The 20,247-nt window shown below is 37.3% G+C and overlaps 1 protein-coding gene and 1 non-coding gene across 2 annotated transcripts in view; one reads left to right on the top strand and one right to left on the bottom strand.

Moving 5' to 3' along the window:
- Window positions 1-1,613: 1,613 nt before the first annotated feature.
- trnai-aau (transfer RNA isoleucine (anticodon AAU)) lies at window positions 1,614-1,687 on the top strand. The gene has a single exon. It is a non-coding gene; the product is annotated as a tRNA-Ile (tRNA).
- Window positions 1,688-2,412: 725 nt separating this feature from the next.
- LOC107752661 (vigilin-like) overlaps window positions 2,413-20,247 on the bottom strand; it is a 28,818-nt gene continuing 10,983 nt past the window's right edge. The window contains exons 4-28 of the mRNA XM_016568691.1: window positions 15,974-16,088; window positions 15,715-15,878; window positions 15,299-15,511; window positions 14,119-14,334; window positions 13,754-13,960; window positions 13,471-13,578; window positions 12,391-12,495; window positions 12,194-12,272; window positions 11,961-12,100; window positions 11,551-11,655; window positions 11,347-11,460; window positions 7,691-7,777; window positions 7,487-7,618; window positions 6,953-7,171; window positions 6,504-6,725; window positions 6,172-6,390; window positions 5,922-6,060; window positions 5,085-5,233; window positions 4,892-4,996; window positions 4,586-4,720; window positions 4,340-4,483; window positions 4,069-4,248; window positions 3,827-3,943; window positions 3,592-3,732; window positions 2,413-3,465 (exon numbers count right to left, since the gene is read on the bottom strand). Coding sequence (XP_016424177.1) covers window positions 3,373-3,465; window positions 3,592-3,732; window positions 3,827-3,943; window positions 4,069-4,248; window positions 4,340-4,483; window positions 4,586-4,720; window positions 4,892-4,996; window positions 5,085-5,233; window positions 5,922-6,060; window positions 6,172-6,390; window positions 6,504-6,725; window positions 6,953-7,171; window positions 7,487-7,618; window positions 7,691-7,777; window positions 11,347-11,460; window positions 11,551-11,655; window positions 11,961-12,100; window positions 12,194-12,272; window positions 12,391-12,495; window positions 13,471-13,578; window positions 13,754-13,960; window positions 14,119-14,334; window positions 15,299-15,511; window positions 15,715-15,878; window positions 15,974-16,088 — 3,648 coding nt within the window. The 3' untranslated portion in view covers window positions 2,413-3,372. The remainder of the gene's footprint in view (window positions 3,466-3,591; window positions 3,733-3,826; window positions 3,944-4,068; window positions 4,249-4,339; window positions 4,484-4,585; window positions 4,721-4,891; window positions 4,997-5,084; window positions 5,234-5,921; window positions 6,061-6,171; window positions 6,391-6,503; window positions 6,726-6,952; window positions 7,172-7,486; window positions 7,619-7,690; window positions 7,778-11,346; window positions 11,461-11,550; window positions 11,656-11,960; window positions 12,101-12,193; window positions 12,273-12,390; window positions 12,496-13,470; window positions 13,579-13,753; window positions 13,961-14,118; window positions 14,335-15,298; window positions 15,512-15,714; window positions 15,879-15,973; window positions 16,089-20,247) is intronic.

Below are 20,247 nucleotides of genomic sequence, written 5' to 3'. Positions count from 1 at the left end.
ATTCCAGGAGGAAAAAAACCCTCAGTTTAAATCAAAGGCCCAAACTGAGCAAAAATGAGCAATTTGGTGCAGTTGTTGATATGTCTATATAAACCAAAAAAGATTAAATTCTGACAGCTTGTAAGGCCTTCATGACAGTGTATCAGACTAACATAAAATGCATATAAATATTACTCTACATATCCCAATATATAATAATATATTTATTATATATTGTATAATTACAGTGGTGACCAAAATTATTAGAACACTAGTATTTTCACCAGCTAAAAATGGTTTCAAGTCAGTTATTTCTATCTGTTGCTGTAGTGTCAGTAGGAAATATCAGTTTACATTTCTAAACATTAATTTTGCCATTAATTGTAATAATCCAGTGAGATTTTTAATTTTACACTTGTCTAGTACAAATATGTCGCTTTGTTTCATAATTATAGTGTATACGTTTTTCTTTATTTACTCTCAAAAATTGGAAGTGAAATGTGACAACGCCCCGTAGGTGGAGTACATTGTAACATCTGAGGGGCACTTTGTAACATGACCATATGACAGCTTTCAATGTTATCTGATCGAATGAAAAAAATATACAAGACAAACTAAAATATTTTGTCAATAAAATAAAATAATTATTTATTTCAAATAAAATAATGGCGTTTTTTAAGAATTAAAAATAATCTGATTTTGGAGTTTGACATTGAACACATTGCAACCATGCTTGGGACGGCCCACATAAACGAGCCAAATGCTTTACGTGTCTTGAAATAATAATTTCTTAACTTTAAACATTGACTGTCAGTCTTTATTCACCTGTTTCTCGTCGTTTATCATTAAAATTTATTAAAGTAAATAGTGTGAATTACAATAGTATAAATAGTGGGAATTTAAAACTGGTTACTGTCTTCTGATAGTTAGCAAAGCATTACAAAATAATTTAAACTGATAAATAATAGATTGGAGATTAAAATAATAGCAGATTTGTCTAATTTTAAATGAGTAATAAAAACTGAGATGAAAAATTTACTTAAGCCAGAAATATAATTTTACTATGGTAAAATAAATGTTCAGTGATATCTTCAAAAGACTTTTGAATTTTGGCGCACTTTTTTTCTCTATATAATGTTGATATAGTAACTAGTAAATGCTGTAAATTTGGTTATGCTAGCATGTGAGGAAATATTTAAACCACATGTGTTACAGCTTACCCCGCGTTACTTTGTGCCCCGCGCTGCCCTACTTTCTTTCCATTTCTCCTTAAATAGCCTGTCCGCCCTTCCAGGTCAAATTTCTTCTTTTGGACATGTTTAAAATCACCAGAAAATTGCCACACAAGCATCAGTTACAACGCAGCTATCATCATATTATCCTCGTGCTGCTCGAGATTCTGGCGCCGCTTTAAAATGCGCATGTTAGGTGTCCCGAATCCCGAGGCGCAAAATCAACGTAAATAAATTAGCCATTTGTTCCGCTTTAAATTCAAAGTAAAATATTGTAGCGAATACACTATTTAATTTTGAAAATTATGTTTTATTTGTTATTTTACAATATTGTTTAAATCATCCTGCGGGCCGGATTGGACACCCCTGCTCTAGACCCTCTATTACAACTTATCATATCATGGCCGGTTAGCTCAGTTGGTTAGAGCGTGGTGCTAATAACGCCAAGGTCGCGGGTTCGATCCCCGTACGGGCCAGTGTGTTTTATAATACAAGAACGTAAATTTATTAAAACCATGCTTTATTGTAACCGATTAAAAATCTGGATTAATGTATGAGTCAATGAGCATAAAAGATTCAATAAAACGCCAATCTGTAGTATTTATAATACTTATAACAAGTGCATTTAGATTTAGTATTTTATCACATTCTACACTTGTACAAAATCTATACAGGTTTAATCTAGATTAAATCCAGAATTTGATGTAAATTTCTTTGCTCAGTTTAAAAAGAAAATTAGAATTATTATTAATATGTTGTCTTCACATTAAAATCAATTTATGGTTATGCACAACTGAGTAGATCTTTTTCAACTAAAATGTATTTTACCTTTTTTGCAAATTAACACTGAATAACTTCAAATGTTTTTTCCCCTGACAAAGTATAACAAACTTACATATTCCTCATCCAGGTTTATTAGGTGATAAACAGCTTCATTGATCTGCTTAAGAGCTATGCAGGTAATTGAAATACTTTGCTAATATATGATCCATGTATGATAATATATGTCCATTTTCCTGACATAATTTTTGCTGGTGAAAATAGCCGCTAGTTTTCAGCAACACCCTATCAGCATTCACCACAAGGTCAAGAGGGTCTGATGAGGTCCTTCTATTAACTTATCCTATACACACAAGTTACATTTTCATTGGTTACTGTGAATGTGTACGAAATCAGTCTCACCACAACAAGTCCAGATACATTTTCAATTTTTATTTTCCTTTTTGGACAGTTTATTTTCCAGTGTTTTCCATAATGGTTTCCTTTGACATTTTTGCATAATTCTTATAAGGCTATTAAGAGGGCCATTGCTATGGTTTCAGACCAACCTGCATAGCAATTGGAAGACAAAAAGGGGCTGGACACGGACCCATTAGCAAGAATGAGTAACACATAACATTACTTGACATTTCATTGGCACAAAATGGTCTTTTCCATCCTTCCAAATATTATAATCTTTAATTAACATGATTTCTGACTATCAAAAACAAAATGAAAAAGTAAAAGCAGTTTAGTGTACGTTTTATAGACTTTGGGAACCTTGGGACTTCCACTTCATGAGAGATTACATCCCTGGGACTTCCAAAGCAAATGGCAGTTTGAAAATACTTCTGTAGTGAAGAGTCCCTCTTTAAGATGGAAAGCTGTAAAGGCTGCATGGAATCATTTCCCAAAGTTAGGGAATGGGGAAAGAGACAAGTGAAATGTCTGCAACACAATGGCTACCCTAGGGAACTAGACAAAAGTACAGCTGGTTACCCATTTCCTATGAATAAATCTGACTTCAACCAGAAGCAACATCTTTCAGAGGTATACAGTATATTTTTCCCCAAACACCACGGCGAAGGCAACTATGAGACAGAGCAGCTTAATAAACCCAAGAAATAACCTTTGTAATGAAATAATGTTTTTGTAATGAAGTCATATCAAAAATCACTTAAACCTGGATTGTTACAGACCTGAAACATGGCCAGGACTACTTTTGTTTTCCTTCAATTTGTGATTCTCTATTAAAATGCAAACAGGTCGACTCATTTCATACCAATTCAGGCGTACCTGGTAGAGGCCACACCCATAATAACAATGTTAATCACCTGTTTTGATTGGGGGATTATAGTAAGGGGAAACAGGAGGTTGCAACATAACCACTGAAGGAGACATTTCAAAAACGTTTGGGTCCCCATGGAGATGATCTCGCATTAGTCACAGGTGCACCAAAACTGGGGAATTCCTCAGAACTGCTCATATCCGGGGCCTAACACCCAAAAAAAAAAAAAAACACCACGAGACAGGAGGTTAAATTATAACATTAGAATTACGCATAAATCTGGGACTTAATTTCATTCATTAACTCATGACTGATTATATAATATTAGTTTACCTTTTCATTGCCAGTGGCCCAAGGAGCCTCCCGCACAACAAAGCCCTTGGATGGGCCTCGAGGTTCTTCCATGCTGGAGGCAGTGGAACCAGAAGGCTTCATATAGGCCATTTTGGCTTCATTTTCAACTACATCAGACAGCTGAGGGTAAAGATGAGAAAAAATTTTTTGCTAAATACTCTAAAATTAATAATTTAATTTAAATTTCCTCTGCTGAAGTATAGAATTATCTTACATATTCCTCCTCCAGGTTTAGAAGGTGATCAATGGCTTCATCAACCTGTTCTGGACGGCCAGTCACAGTCACTAAATTGGGATTCGCAGCTCCACTCTGAGGGAACCGAACATCAACCTGAAAAAGGTAAAACAATATACAGTTATTTAAAGTGTGCATTTAAGAAAAGAAAAAATCTAAATGGTAGAACTCAAATACGCTGTATGAAAGTGATTGAAGATGTGACACATTTACCATCTCACCTTAAACTCATCCATGATTTTGTGGATTCCCTTGCCACGTGCCCCTATGACACGAGCATGGACTCTGCTGTCCAGGGTGATGTCCTCAGAGATCATTTCCTCCAGTTCATCCACTATAGCCTGAATAGCATCACGTGCCGCCACAGCATTCTGCTCATAGCCAGTAATGGTAATCTGATCCTAGAAGACCAAATCAAGGGGAAAAAAAAGTTCTTGGTAATTCTTAAAAAAAATAAAAATAAAAAAAAACCTTTAGGCTCCAGCCCGTTACCTGGTTCTCATCATTTTTCTCTGGAAACTGAATGTTGACCTCATGCTCATTACGGATTTGGGTGATTATGGCACCCTTGCGTCCAATGATCTTGGGGTGATACTTGGGATCCACAGTGATGGTCAGTTTGAAGCTCCTGAGAGCCTGTGGACAAAAATATAAATTGGTAATATATAATTCACAATGTGTGATTACAGAGTGGAAATCATTTACACGTTTCATTTGCTATTCAGGCTTCAAACTTACCCGATCCTCCTGTTCGGACTGTAGCTCTTTGACACGCTCAAGAAGTCCCTCTTTAGCGCGGTCAAGATGGGAGGCCAGGCCAGTAATGGAGATAATGTCAGACTGTAACTCATGAGCAGGCACTTGAATATTAACCTGGGAGGAAAACATTTGTCAGGACGGCAGCAAGAAAATCTATAAGAGACCGTTAAAAACCTTTAGTTATAAATACAACACATACCTCTATAGCCATTTATATGAATTAACTGCTGATAAATGCAGAAATAGACTTATGATTCCACTGAAATCAGCTGTAGTAAGACTAACCTCAAACTCATCCATCATCTTGCGGATTCCACTTCCTTTCTGACCAATGATGTAGCGATGCAGCTCAAAAGGCACTTCCACCGTAATGGTCACAGGAACCAAAGCCTTTAGGACAAATATTTGTTATAGCATTTGACAAAACACACCAAGAACATACAAATAAGAACTACTGCATAAAAGGAAATTTTCACACCTTTAGTGATTCAACAGCAGCTTCACATCTCTCTTTGCGGCCAGACAGCACAATGACATCACACTTCTTTGGGACTAAAGGATCAGCAGGCTCCTTCACCTCTCCATTGGCCTCTCCATTCTCCTGAACTGGAGCATCAGCTGATGGAGCTGAGTAAAACAGACAGCTTGCAGATTATACATGTAATCATAGAGACATAAAGAGACAGAAAGGGGCCTCAGTAAATTTCAGATTAAGGCCTCTGCAAAACCCATAAATGTAAATGTTCAGAGTAGGGATGTCAACGATTAATCGATGATCGATTAATTGTCGATAAGAGATGCAATCGATTAAAGCTATCATGGTCGATTAAGTCGTTTAATTTTGGGCTGCGTGCGGCTCATGCGCAAAACACGTGCAAGCGGCTGAAATTGTATTGTTTGTAATTGTTAATGACCACAAAAGCCTCTGCTAAATGCATAAATGTAAATGTTCAGAGGGGACTGCAGGATGCCTTAAAAGTATTTAAATTAATTTAAATAAAATTTTACTATTTTAAATTAAAATGCTCAAAAAAAATAAAGTGAAATGGCTTTCCCTCAATAATTATTGTTTTACCTGAACAATAATGTATTGTTGAATATTGATGAACATATGATTCTGGAGTCACTAGTATCACTGTTGTATAAAAGTAGGGGATAACTATGAAGATTTCAAATGGGCCATTTTTGTGCTTCAGCTTCAGTGTGTGGTCTTGTACAAGGGAGAGTTGTGGTTTCTATTTCAAAAATAAGCCAAGAAACATTCGATTTTCCATGATATTACCTTTTAATTATCAATATTCACTGTAATATTTACCTTGCTGGTCCTCTCTGTCTGGAAACTTGATCTGCACATTGTGGTCTTTAGTGATCTGCTGTATGCGAGAGCCCTTAGGCCCCATTATGGAGCGGTGGAACTTCTGAGGGATCACACACTCCATGGTCACATGTGCATCCTGCAGATTTAGCAGAACAAGTAGTCCATTACCTCTTTAAAATAGCACAATAACTGAACTGTCCGAGATTGGAATTGCATTGATGCATTGCAGACTGTTACATCTACTCACCAAATCCTCAATCAACTCCAGCATGCGTTTCTTCGCTGCCTCCACACAATCTTTGGCTCCCTTTAGGGTGACCTTATCGCTCTGTGAGGCAGTTCGGGGGAAACTGACTATAACGCCACCATACTCATCAGCGATCTCCCTCAGGACTTGGCCACGCCGTGCTACGAAGAACCGATGGTGCTTGGGATCGACGATCATGAAATCCTCTACAACGTTATCCTGATATCAGAAATATGATTTAAGATTCATTAGAGCAAATGGTATCCATTCAGAATATTATCATTTTTTTGATTATCAGTGTTGGGGTAAAAAAGATGAACATAGGGACTAACCAAGCTCTTAATAAGTGCCTCCAGCTCCTTCTGTGCTTCTGCTACAGCTTCCTCTGTACCGATGACTGTGATCAGCTCCTGATCCTTATCTTCAGCAGTAGGGAAGATGATCCTGGCACCTGTGCTGTCCCGCACCTTGCGGATATTTCCACCTCCTTTTCCGATAAGGAACTTGTGGTATTCAGGTTTGGCACGAAGCTCAACGGTGTGGTTTTTAGTTTGCTAAATAAAAAAAATAAAAAAAACACAAACATACTTAGTCATACAATAAATGCACAGAGCTTAAGTAGATTTAATTGTTTTGAGCAATAATGACTGGCCTTGTGTTAAAAGCAGTTTCGAAACTTGTACTAAGAAATCCGGAGCCCAGATGACATTCCAAGCGAAACATCAGCATTACCAGCTTTAAGTTTCAAGTTCTTCAAGGAAACCTATCCCTTTAGACATACCTTTTCTTCTGCCAGGGACAGCAGCTGTTTCTTGGCTTTCTCTACCTCCTCCACGGTGCCTCTGATTGTCACTGCATCAATGCCAGAGCCCTCTGTTGGGAAATGGATGTGCACGCCACCACACTCCTCCATGATGGAACGCACAAAACGCCCCTTGGAGCCAATTAGGGAGTTGTGTAGTTTTGAGGGGATGGACACCTCTAACTCTGTAATATTTGCCTGCACATATATTGGGGGGGGGTTTAAATGATAAATTCCCTTCTATATAAACACTTCCATTCAAAACTCTGGGGTGTGTAAAGTTTTTGAAATAAGCCTCTTATGCTTATTGCATTTGTTTTTTTAATTGTAATATTTTATTTTTTTTTTTTCTGTGACTGCAAAACTAAATTTTCAGCAGCCATTTCTTCAGTCTTCGGGGTCACGATCCTTCAGAAATATTTAGAATGGTACTGTACTTCTGAACAGTAATATAAAGAACAACTTAACATTACAGAAATACAACAAAATAATAAAATAAAAATAAAACCTCACCAGTTCTTTCTGAATGGCCAGAATCCTGTTTTTTGCTGCCTCACAGTTTGCCTTCTTTCCTGTGATGACAATCATTTCAGAGTTGCTGTTTTCCGCAGGCAGATCAATCTTGGTGTTAGTCTCTTCACGGATCTGAGAAAGAAAAAGAGTGTCAGTTAGTAAACAGGTTGAGAATGGATAAAAGTCTAAAAAGTAACTACTTACCTTCTTTATATTTGCTCCTCCTTTGCCAATTATGTTTTTGTGGAATTGCTTGAAAATGGGGACGGAGACAGAAAAGCTGTTCTCAACCTGGAAAACAAAAGTAGTGTGGTTTAGGAAACGCTAAAATTGACATCGTCATTTCACAGACTGTTAAGGTCAAAATATACTTAATTTAACAAACAAACACAGCCCGTCACAGTATACTCCATTTGATAGCATGTATGAACACCGTCAGTTGACATATGCGCAATATGAAGTTTCACCCTTGTCCAGTGACTCTCCAGAAGTTATGAATGTACTGTAAAAGGGTATGTGTACTTTAAAAAAAATAAATAAATAAAGTACCACAATTGGGCTGCACATACAGTGCTGCATACCACGTGTGCTGTGCTGATGTCGAAATTCGTATCATGCACTGTGCGCATTGCCTAGTGTACTCGTTAAAAAAAAAATACTACGAGTTGTAAGGCCTGTTTTCGTCTAACTATAGTTTTAAGAATATAAATCTATGACAAAAGGGAAGCACATCACAGCAGTAAGCACACAGAGAAACAAAATGGAATCACTTTCACAACAACTTTTTCCACCTGATTAAATTTAGAATCCACCCAACTTTAAAGAGGATGAGCTTTAAAGTGGCAGATGACAGAACTGCAGCCCGTGTTATATAATAGAAATAGATATAAATTAAAAAAATAATAAAATAAATAGAGAATGATTGATAGAATAATAACAGATAAGGTAATTGCGTCATGGGAAAATCAAGATGTGACCAGATGTTAAGTGGACCAAAACCCTTGCCATTGCCCGAATTAGTGTTCCTGATATCCTGATTCCGAACTAGGGCTGGGTATCGAGTTCGTTACTTTTTTAGGCACCGACCGAATTGCCTCGATACCATCGAGTATCAAAAAATGTCTTGTCTTGTTCAGTACCACATTTAGATACCTAAGGGGTTAATCTCATCAACGTCAGTGAGCCAGTAAGCATGCAGCATGCCTGATGTGCTTAAATCAAGTGCTGGTAATTGGCTCTGGTGAGGCGTCAAGGAAAAACATTAGGTGTGTTCAACTTGAAGCAGCGCAGATCGATCGGTGTTTGACAGCGATCGCGGAAGAGAAAACACAGGCAGACAGAGCTAGAAGCAGCTAATGCTCATCAGTAAATCAGTGGAAAATGAATAGAACATGATTTTAAGCTATGCATTTTAAAACAAACATAGCCTAAAAGACGTGGAAACTGAAAACTATTTGCACTGATTTATTGTGTTTGTTACATTTTGTTCCTTTTTGCAGTGGCTCAGGAGATGAGTCTTTGAGTCTGTAAAAATTTCAACAAGCTGAAAACATAATAGTTTGAGGTAATGTGTAACGTAACCTTGTTAAAAAGGATTTCATAAAATCGGTAGCAAAACAATTATCGTTCAGGAACCGGTATCAAAGTCAAGGTATCAGTATCAATATAGAAACATTTTAACTATACCCAGTAGGGCTGAACGATATATCGAAAATATCGAAATATCGCACATGTAAATATCGCGATATGCATATCGCAACGGCGTGAGATATTTGAATCATTTTAATAGGCTACTTAAATCAAAACGTTGCAAAAGGTCAAAGTTTTAGTTCGACGCATATAGCAGAGAATTGCTTGACGTTAAAAAATAAATGAATAAAAAAAAATTACGTGCAATAAGTTGCAGAAAACAACTCTTTGCCGTCTCGTCTTGCTGTCTGACTCACCCCTGAAGCGCGCGCACAAGCCGCATCTCGCGCAACGTCTCTTCAGTTCTGCCACACACGTGCAAAGCGCGCGTGCACACACACAGAGAGACGCGTTTCAGACGGCGCACGAATGAAGAGATGATCCTATTTTAATTTTATCTCTTCAGTTTTTTTTCTTCAAAATTAAAATCTGACCTATGTTCAATGTATTTATTTATTTATTTTTTTTTTACATTTTGTTTGCACAATTTTTCATGCAGAGTTCCAAGCAGTGCGTTTAATAAAATTGTTTTCAATTCACTTATATTTTGAGGCTGGTTATTTGTCACCTATGGTATCGATTTAGTATCGATACCGAGGTATTAGATCCTAGTATCGTACCGAAGTCAAAATTGTGGTATCGAGCCATCACTAACATACACACAGAATTATATCAATAGTACCCGTCTCGACGATCATTCTTGTAAAGGCAGTCAGTTATGTTTTAAATGAATGTAAACGGCTGAGAAAGAAATCGGATGTGTATCATTATACTGGATCCGTGCAGTCGGATTTAAAGGGACAGCAGCCTATAAATACGTGCTGCTGAATATGTCACTAATGTTAATCAAACAACAAAACAGCTATAACAAAGATTAATCTAAATTTAATTCATACAGTGAACACAATGTAGTGTTATTTTACACTTAATTATTAAATTTCTGTACCTGAATACTATTTATTTTATCTATGCTTGTAAAATTGTGTATTTCTTTTTTTCCTTTTTTTTTTACTGACTGTTCACTTGCCTTTAAACATGTTTGAACTTTCTCAGACTATAGTTTTTGCTGTGGTATATGAAGAAGTACTTAAAGTGTATGGAAAGCAAAGTCACAATGATGTAAAATTAGTGTCATTCATTTTATTGTCATTCACATTGATGTTAAAATTACATTTTCTGATTTGTGACATTACTTTTTAAGTAATGCTAAAACACTGCTGGTCACTTTCAGAAGTTGTAGTGAATCTTTCTTTTCTACACAGAGAGACGCGTTTCAGACCGAGTTGATTCGTCTTTCGCATCTCCTCCTTATGTTTGAACAGACACATACACACAGAATTATGTCAATAGTACCCGTCTCGACGATCATTCTCGTAAACGCAGTCAGTTGTGTTTTAAATTCATGTAAACAGCTGAGAAAGAAATCGGATGTGTATCATTATACTGGATCCGTGCAGTCGGATTTAAAGGGACAGCAGCCTATAAATACGTGCTGCTGAATATGTCACTAATGTTAATCAAACAACAAAACAGCTAGAACAAAGATTAATCTAAATTTAATTCATACAGTGAACACAATGTAGTGTTATTTTACACTTAATTATTAAATTTCTGTACCTGAATACTATTTATTTTATCTATGCTTGTAAATTGTGTATTTGTTCTTTTTTCCCCCTTTTTCTTTACTGACTGTTCACTTGCCTTTAATCATGTTTGAACTTTCTCAGACTATAGTTTTTGCTGTAGTATATGAAGTACTTAGTGTATGGAAAGCAAAGTTACAATCATATAAAATGAGTGTCATTCATTTTTTTGTCATTCACATTGATGTTAAAATTACATTTTCTGATTTGTGACTACTTTTTATGTACTGCTAAAACACTGCTGGTCACTTTCAGAAGTTGTAGTGATTTTTTTCCTTTTCCAAGAAAGAATGTGAAACAAATTGGTTATATAATTTTCATTTTTAAATATTTTAAAATATAATTTAAATAGATTTTTCAACACTTCAAGCAATATCGTATCGCATATCGCATTTTTTTTCAATATCGCACAGCCCTAATACCCAGCCCTATTCCCAACATCAGCAATTATGGAGTAGAATTGTGACTTGGCAATAGAAAATTCAGGAAATTAAAAAATAAATAAATAAATGAATAAATAGTGTGTACCATTTCAGCCACCATTTTCTGCATAAACTTTGTGCATTTTTCCACCTCAGTGCGAGGTCCACGTAGTTGTACAATGTCACTTTTCTGCGTTGGGTCAGGGAAGTTGATGATGACCTGAAAGCAAATGGGGAAAAAGGTTCTCTCCATTGTAAGACACAGAAATGTGCCATTTGAAAAATATCCCATGTATCTTAAAACATTTACCTCAGGGAACTTATCCCGAATTTCCTTAACTTTCTCCCCTTTCTGTCCGATGATGGCTCGATGAAAACGCTGTTCAATGATCATGTCCTTTGTACGCTCATTCTCCTTTTAAAATCATGACATTCTTAGAGACTTTCAGTCAAGAGCTGCCAGGCAAATAACCCAGAGGACTTTATACTCTGAGGCTGTAGAGACTACGGATGTTTATTTTTCCACAAGCTACACATGCATCTGACTCCAATTTAATTATTACGCAAACAAATTTACTGCAGACAGTAACTAAGTAAATCATCTAAGACAAAAGCAAACGATACACGCACATAACTAGTAAACCCTAACCTAAAGAACATTGTGAAGAGAGAATGGTAAACAGAGCCTTCTTTATTCAATTACGAATCTATCCAACTTGCCATGCGTGACGCTAGCTCCAGCAGCTCCTTCTTGGCCTCCTGCACTCCCTGGGGGTCACCCTCGATACGGATCAGGTTACTCTTCTCGTTGTCCGGTGGAATGCGGACTGACACTTTGTGGTGCTCCTTTATGCGGTTAACTAGATGTGGATGAAAAAAAACATGGGTTTATGAATGACGCATTAATGTGTTCACATAATATCTGTTATAAACATCAAAACAGCTGTACTCACTGTTTGCGCCACCTTTCCCAATTAAGTGTCGGTGGAACTTGGGGTCTACACTAATCTCGGTGTAGTCCATTCGGCTAACCTATAAAGAATACATGAAAAATCAACTAAATTGTTTAGGACATAGAGGCCTATATACGCCAAAATATAACAAAGCAAGTGGAAGCATTTGTCAAATAATAGGGAAGTTAAAGTCTTACCAGATCTGTAACAACGGCTTCAATCTGACCCTGTACTATCTGTACATCTTTGGTGGGACCCTCCAGCGTGATCTTGTCCTCTCCCTCAGTGAACTCAATGTGCACCTGTTGATAATCACAGAGCACTGTCTTACTGGCCTCATATTTCAAAGGGTCAGTTCACCCCAAAAATGAAAAATTTTGTCATTTACTTAGCTTCATGTCATCCCAAACCTATAAGTCTTCCATTCATCTTTGGAACAAAAATTTAGATGTTTTAATAAAACAAGATATTTCTGCCCCTCCATTGATAGTCTACTCCAGCAAAACTTTGATGCTTCAAGAAGTTCATAAACAATTTTAAGAGTAATCCATATGAATCACACCACTGAAGTCTTCTAAAAAGACACTTTATAGGATAAACAAATTTCATTTAAGCATTTCTTACATTTAACAAAATCAACATTCATATTGTTAATGAAAGATTGTGTACTTTCTTGATGCGCAAACCACTAAGGTTTGTTCTCAATCAAATACGGTTGAGCTTCAATTTCATTAATTTGATGCACTCTGCATTAATCAATGTTCACATGAATAAAAGCCTAAATTAAAACTGTTCAACATATAAAACATGCTGATTAAATGATTCATATGGATTACTTTTACTATGTCTTTATGAACTTTTTGAAGCATCAATATTGGTGTTCTTTCAATAGAGGAACAGATACATATTACAGATTAAAATACAGATTAAATATATTTGTTTCAAGAACGAACAGATGATGTATGGGTTTGGAACAACATGAGGGTGTATACAGTAGCATCCTGGCTGTGTGTCATTTTAGTAGACTAATACAAAAAAAAAAAACTAATGTATTTGTAAATCTTGGGTGTTTCTTCTTGGCTAGAGGCCATTGTCATTCTGAACTACTTGTGCTGGTTGACGCAACTACTGCAACCTTTGTACTGTCACTTTGACATGTTACTCTGGTCAAAAACATCTGCTGAACATAAGCCACATCTACACATTCCCTTCATTGAGCAAGACAATAGAGAAATCTGGCTTAGCACTCCGACATGATTAGCGGAATGTTGACTCGCCTTGGGCATTTGCTGCGTGATCTTTGCCAGATTTTGTCCTTTCTTGCCAATAATGAAACGATGAAGCCAAGAGGGAGCAGAGACTGAGGACACAGTGTAGCTGTTGGCCTGTACAAAGAAAGTAAGGGTCAAAGGTTATACAGTAAAATTGATAGCATTTCTGCAGTAACATTTTCAATACATTTCCTAAATTAAAGCTAAAAGAGAAGAGCGCAAAAGAGAGCTTGATTGAAGGAATTATTGTACTGAAACATGCAGGGGGGAGGAAAACGAACTTGTTTACCTTGGCATACACTTCAGTGAGTGCCTGGCCCAGCCGGTCTGGCTCCCCACGCAGGATTACTGTCTCTGAGCTGCTGTCGAGGGGTGGGATCTCGACCGAGACGCCGGTCCTGTCCAGGATCTCTTGCAGGGTGTTACCCTTAGGCCCAATTACATACTTGTGCTGAGATTTCTTCACCTCCACTGCAATAGTGGTGGCATTCTTCTTCTGAAATGAGCAAAAGGCCACATTTAAAACATTCTCCTCAGTCGCTTTCAGGTCTATCATTACTTTCACATGGAAATTCGGCCCAGTGAGTTTCAGAAGCATACCGTGGATTTTGGAAAAGTCAACAAAAGTCCATTAATTATTCTGTCATAGCTTACCTTCTCCTCATAAATCTTCTTGATCTTGACCATGGCCAGGGCCACCTGCTCTTTCTCCCCAGTGATGACGATCTCAGTTTTGTTCACACTTGGTGGAGGGACATTAATGCGGGCTCCTGTCTCCTGCATCAACTCCCCCACCAGCTTGCTATAAGCTCCAGTGATGAAGGGGTGATACACCTTTTCAATGTTCATTCTCTCCACAGCACGCTTATCCTGCAATGAATTAATGAAATTATCATTTACTAGGTTTGATTATTACTCAAATTAAATCAGTAAATAAATAATTAGCACTATCTCACATAATCAGATTCGTAACTGTGTGATTAGCAAGAAAACAAAAGCCTAAATTTAAATGAAGCTCAAATATTCATAATTAATTATAACTAGTTATGATTAATTATTCATATTTCCCATGAGCTGATTCGTTACAACCATTTTATCTACATTTTAAAAAATAAAAACGAAAGTGTTTTAAATAGTAATTGATGTCCATTTTGAGATTAGCTAAAGAATATTTTTAGCAATTTCATTAAATTCGTTTTAACAATTGACTTTAAATGTGTTAAAAAATAATACCAACATCTTGTGCCTTCCTGCAAGTTACCCAATACATACCATGTTGAAAGCATACAACTACTGATAGAATTTAAAAAAAAATTTTTTTTAATTCATATTACCTGAGTCTGCAGTCGGGACACAATCTCTTTGCGGGCTTTCATGACTGCGTCATGCTTCCCAGAGACCATTATGGAGAGGCCTTGGTCTTTAGCCATGGAGAGTTCCAGGTGGGCTCCAGTCTTGTGCATAATATCAAGACATACTTTAGCCTGGTCTCCTTCTCCAAACTGGTTAATGTCCTTGTACTTGCGCTCTTCCAGAGGCACATGGAAAACCTGTATTTATCAAAGCGGAAACCTGTCAAACACTTGAATCAATATTCCCCAGGTAAGATAGTGACTGTAACTAGCTTGATCGCTGTACCTGGGTAATTGCTGAGGACTTGAGAGGTTTGATCGTAGATGTCCAGGCATTTCCAGTCTCCTGTACCCCCTCTGGCAAAGGCTTTTCAGGCAGAGGGGGAAAGGCATCCTTGTAGGTGGGAAGGCTATCCTCATCTTCAGCACCACTAGGGCCTGCCACAGCAGCTAAAGGCCTAAATTTAAATGACGTTTCAGACCTGCTCAGCAGAGATGAGCAGGATCTCGTGCTTGGCCTTCTCCAAGCCTTCCTTGGTTCCAGAGATCTTGATGAGGTTACTGGGGTCTTCGGGTCTAGGGATCTGGATCTTGGTGGCAGTCTTCAGCTCGAGCTCCTGCAGCTTCTCCCCACTCTTGCCGATGACAAAGCGATGATGTTCTTTGGGGATGGCCACAGTAGCTGAAGCCTGTAGTCAAGTAATAACAAAAGATACTAGTAATTCATAAATAATATAATTCTGGCTGATACAGACAAGCCGATAAGCATTTTCAAGGTACTTTTATGACCACTAGCAATAAATCATTAATATTAAAAATCTAAAGCGGAAACCTGTCAAACACTTGAATCAATATTCCCCAGGTAAGATAGTGACTGTAACTAGCTTGATCGCTGTACCTGGGTAATTGCTGAGGACTTGAGAGGTTTGATCGTAGATGTCCAGGCATTTCCAGTCTCCTGTACCCCCTCTGGCAAAGGCTTTTCAGGCAGAGGGGGAAAGGCATCCTTGTAGGTGGGAAGGCTATCCTCATCTTCAGCACCACTAGGGCCTGCCACAGCAGCTAAAGGGAAAAGAGGTACAAAATTCAACAATCACTTTGCCAGAGAACAGTTTAAATGTCAGAACAAGTCAGAAATGGTCAAAACTGCCACATACCTTTGACCTGCTCCGGCAGAAGGCCACTGCGATGCTCATTAAAGCTTTCTTGCGTAAGTACAGCGACTGAGCTCATGGTCAAAATCCCACGTTTACACGGAGTCCGAGTGTGCCACTAAGAGAGGAGATAGCACGTGATTACTGCATAAAGGAACAGTGTTTGGTGTATCTGTGAAATTATGACAGAGATAAAACAAAACAACACTGGCAGTTAAGACGATCCATTTATCAACATAGGTGGAACTGAAACCTTTTCACAATTATTTAAAAAAGAAAAAGAAACATCTATTTTCCATATGCAGGTTACTGATCTTATCGGGAATAATTCATACAAGTTTAAATTTTATTTGTTTTACCTCATAATTTATCAATGTCATAAATTAATTTTGTGATGAAGTTACAGACTTCTCTCTGCTGACGTCTGCCGGACTTCTCCAAACATTTTGTCCGCTTAAACCTCACCCATTTCTTAAATTCTGTCACCATCCAACCAAGAACCAATTTTTTTCCTTTTACAAATAACTCATTTCATTTAGATGCGTCACAATAGAGAAAACGGTTGCTACTTCGGTTTAACCACGACTTTAAAGAAAGGGGGAAAAAAAAAAAAAAAAGTAATATTATCTGAAAATAACTTTATTTCACAAAACAGTGATTTGTTCTAAACGATGTAAGAGAACACTATCAGCAGAAGCAATTTTAATGCGACTGAACCATTTTGTGGAAGGTCAAAGTTGCCCGTCTGTTACCTTGGCCAAGGGCTAATTCTAAGCCATCGAGTTGAATGAGCTCTAAAGCTAAGAGGATTTCCCCACTAACCCTTAATTTGCTGTACCCCTAGTATGTAGAGCAGCAAAAAAAAAAATACATTTCTACTTTGTAAATAAAAGTTCCACAAAGCACGTTCACATTTAATTGAAAACATGCACACCACACCTCAGTGAAATATCTACTTGGCAGACTGCTCCCCTACACCCAGTACAGGACTGTGAGGAAAAGACAAGATTATAAACACTGAGGTTACTGTTACAGCCATGCAGCCTTGAGTCCTGAAAGACCACTCATTTGATGCAGAAATTCTGACGTCAAAGACTAACACAGCTCATAAAGAATAATACGAAGTAGGTAGTGAAACATGTGCAGAATGATACAGTAAAATCAAAACCAACCCTCTACATTGCGAGTAAATCACTCGCATATGCGACAATCTTCACTCTGGGCAACTAAATTATGTCTAATATTAGCAAATTGCTACTAATTTATCAGATTTCGCCAGTGTGTGAGTTGGAGGCCAAGTATAAGTTTAGCACAGATATATTTTCACTCACAGAACACTCAGAAGGAGCACTTCAGAGTTTCACTCTCCGTCAAGCTATCTGTGCTGTTTTTCAGTTCATCTGAATGGATGTGCAACGCACCTGTATTTAACGTACTAGGCTTGCCGCGATAGACGGTGTTGACATTGATACCGGTGTTTAGCCACAACACCGGTTACGTCACTTGCCCACCGCGTCACTGACCCCCACCGTCGTTTTGATTTTTTTATAGAAATAAAAATCATTTAGTTCAGTAAAAGAACAGACACTACAATTAAAAACTGAAAGTCGCATCAAAGATCAGATATAATTTCTCCAGTGAGGAGAGTGAGTCCAGCTGACTGACAAGAAGAGTGAGGTGAGACAGACAAGACGATCGCGGATGATTGCCCCCGCGGTGATACCGGTATTACCGGTGTTGTCACACGCCGATTAACCGGTGGAAAAATTTCCTCACCGACACAACCCTATATTCATGAATCCAGTAGCTCATTAATCCTTAGTGCGTTTTCTATTGTTCTTAGTAGAATTCGTATCACTATTATCTTATCAGTATTTTTGTTAGTTTTTTCCCCATTTTTTTTTTTACAGAAACATTGAATGACCAAAAAAGCATTAAATAATATTGATTATCAGATTACAATGCTTTACTGACTGATGTTAAGAGTGTACTTTCAGATATTTATAAAACTGTGCCATTTTACACCTACATACATACATACATACATATATATATATAATTCTGGCGAGTAAATAAATTTACTAGCCAATGGCGATTCAATTGTCAAGGTGTCCGTAGAGGGCTGAAAATGGAAGACTATCATCAATAGACGAAGTAACTCATGGGGTAATTAACTAGGGCTGGGCGATATAGCTAAAAAAATGTATCAACGATATAATGTTTCATATCGTTCGGTATCGATAATTATTGACTTTTTTTATAACCTTTTTAAACACGCAAAGAAAGAAGGCGTGGTTTCAGTAACCGCAGTTAGTGTTGAAGCAGCCATGTCAGGGAGACGCTGTGTGTTTCTAGGAGAAAGCAAAAGCACTTTATTTGGGCATCCGAAACTAGATGCATTTAGGAATCGATTACTTACAACAGAACAGCAATGCATTTTAAGGACGACCGTTTTGTAAACATAGGAGAGGTGGTAATTCTGACTTTGCTATGACAATCTGGCCTTCTGAATCAGCTACTGTTTTGTTATTAGTTTAAAGGGGTCATATGATGCTGCTAAAAAGAACATTATTTTGTGTATTTGGTGTAATGAAATGTGTTTATGCGGTTTAAAGTTAAAAAAACACATTATTTTCCACATACTGTACATTGTTTCTCCTCTATGCCCCGCCTTTTTGAAACGCGTCGATTTTTACAAAACTAATCGGTCTGAAAAGCGAGGTGTGCTCTGATTGGCCAACTATCCAGTGCGTTGTGATTGGCCGAATACCTCAAGCATGAGACGGAAATGTTACGCCCCTCACCATACTGTTGATGCCGTGTCCGGCCGGAGCGACGAGACATAAACATTAAAACCCATTACAAACGAGGCATTTGTTGCATCCAGTGGGGACATAATTACTGATTATAATGACTTATACTGTCGTTTTACGCGTTGCGTTGCATTGCGCCGCGTAAACATAAAACCCTGTCTGCATTTGTGATCAGAGAAATGACAAACAACAAGTGCTAACGTTAATCCACACTGCCCAAAACAACATTAAAGCATGTCAACATATTCTGTTACACCAAATAATGATCTTTAAAAAAGCATCATATGACCCCTTTAAACAAATATCTAATTTCTAATGTTTTATATGCAGATTAAATAGGTCTTAAGGAAACTTTTGTCTGGTCTCCCGAGGCCACAGGAGGGCGCATTGAGCAAAATAATGCAGCACATTTAAATTGTGAACGCATAAGTCCATAAAAATAAAAAAAAGTGCATTACGTCTACATATAAATCAAATATAATTTTGTAAATTGCATAAACAATTATGAACAAATCAGCATCATGTATTTATGCATTGCTTAATCCAAAGAGCCGAAGCCCCATTCACTCAGATTGCATTTAAAAACATATGAGACGCAGTGAAAAGGAATAAACCTCCACAAATTCGCGACGCGTTTTCTAAAAGTTTAAACCGTTTTAACTTTGCATGGCTACATCTCTTGTGTGACGCGAGTAGGGATGTAATGATTAACCGCGAGCCGGTTGAAAATAGATTCAAATGTGACAATTCAAATCGGTTGAGCTGCTAAACAAATCGCGTTGTTTTTGCTTCAAATTTCGAAACTATGCAATCTAAATTTAGTTTAAAAACTGCTCATGTTGCATGTATGCAGCATCTTTGTTTGGATCATGATTAAAATGCAGTGGTTGCCTCTAATTTTAAATGGAAAGAGCACAGACAAAACCTTGTTTTATTTATATGAAGAGATTTATTTGATTTGATTTGGGGCTTGTTTTAAAATTTCAATTTAGTTTTGCTATTTACATTTACATTATATTTAAATTTTGTAATTTAATGAGGACAATAGAAGCAATCAAAACCAACAAAAGAGCAATAATATGCAAGTGCTATATTAGTATATTATTATAGTGTTATATTTCAATTTGACAAAGAAATGTGCAGCATTTTGTCCAAGCAATAATAAGACACGTTTAATTTATAATTTGTCTTAAATCTCTTTGATAAAATAAATTTAAAAAAATTGCGAATCGTGAAATCAAAATCGTGAATCGAATCGTTACATCCCTAGACGCGAGTGCAGCAGTCATATTTGTCCGTCTAAAAAAATGCGCTGAATATGAGTTCTGTGTGAATGGCTTGGTTTCGGTTTTAACCCAAGACTTCTCCGCATTGAGCTTCTATATTTCTATAATATTTTGAATGCATAACACAGCAGCGGCGCGTCTCGTGGGCTAGACTAACAAAACATTAAAATGCAACAAC

Source organism: Sinocyclocheilus rhinocerous, unplaced genomic scaffold (assembly GCF_001515625.1).
Source record: "Sinocyclocheilus rhinocerous isolate Xijiao unplaced genomic scaffold, SAMN03320098_v1.1 scaffold1733, whole genome shotgun sequence".
Classification (NCBI taxonomy): domain Eukaryota; kingdom Metazoa; phylum Chordata; class Actinopteri; order Cypriniformes; family Cyprinidae; genus Sinocyclocheilus; species Sinocyclocheilus rhinocerous.
This window is presented reverse-complemented; position numbering and strand designations above follow the sequence as displayed.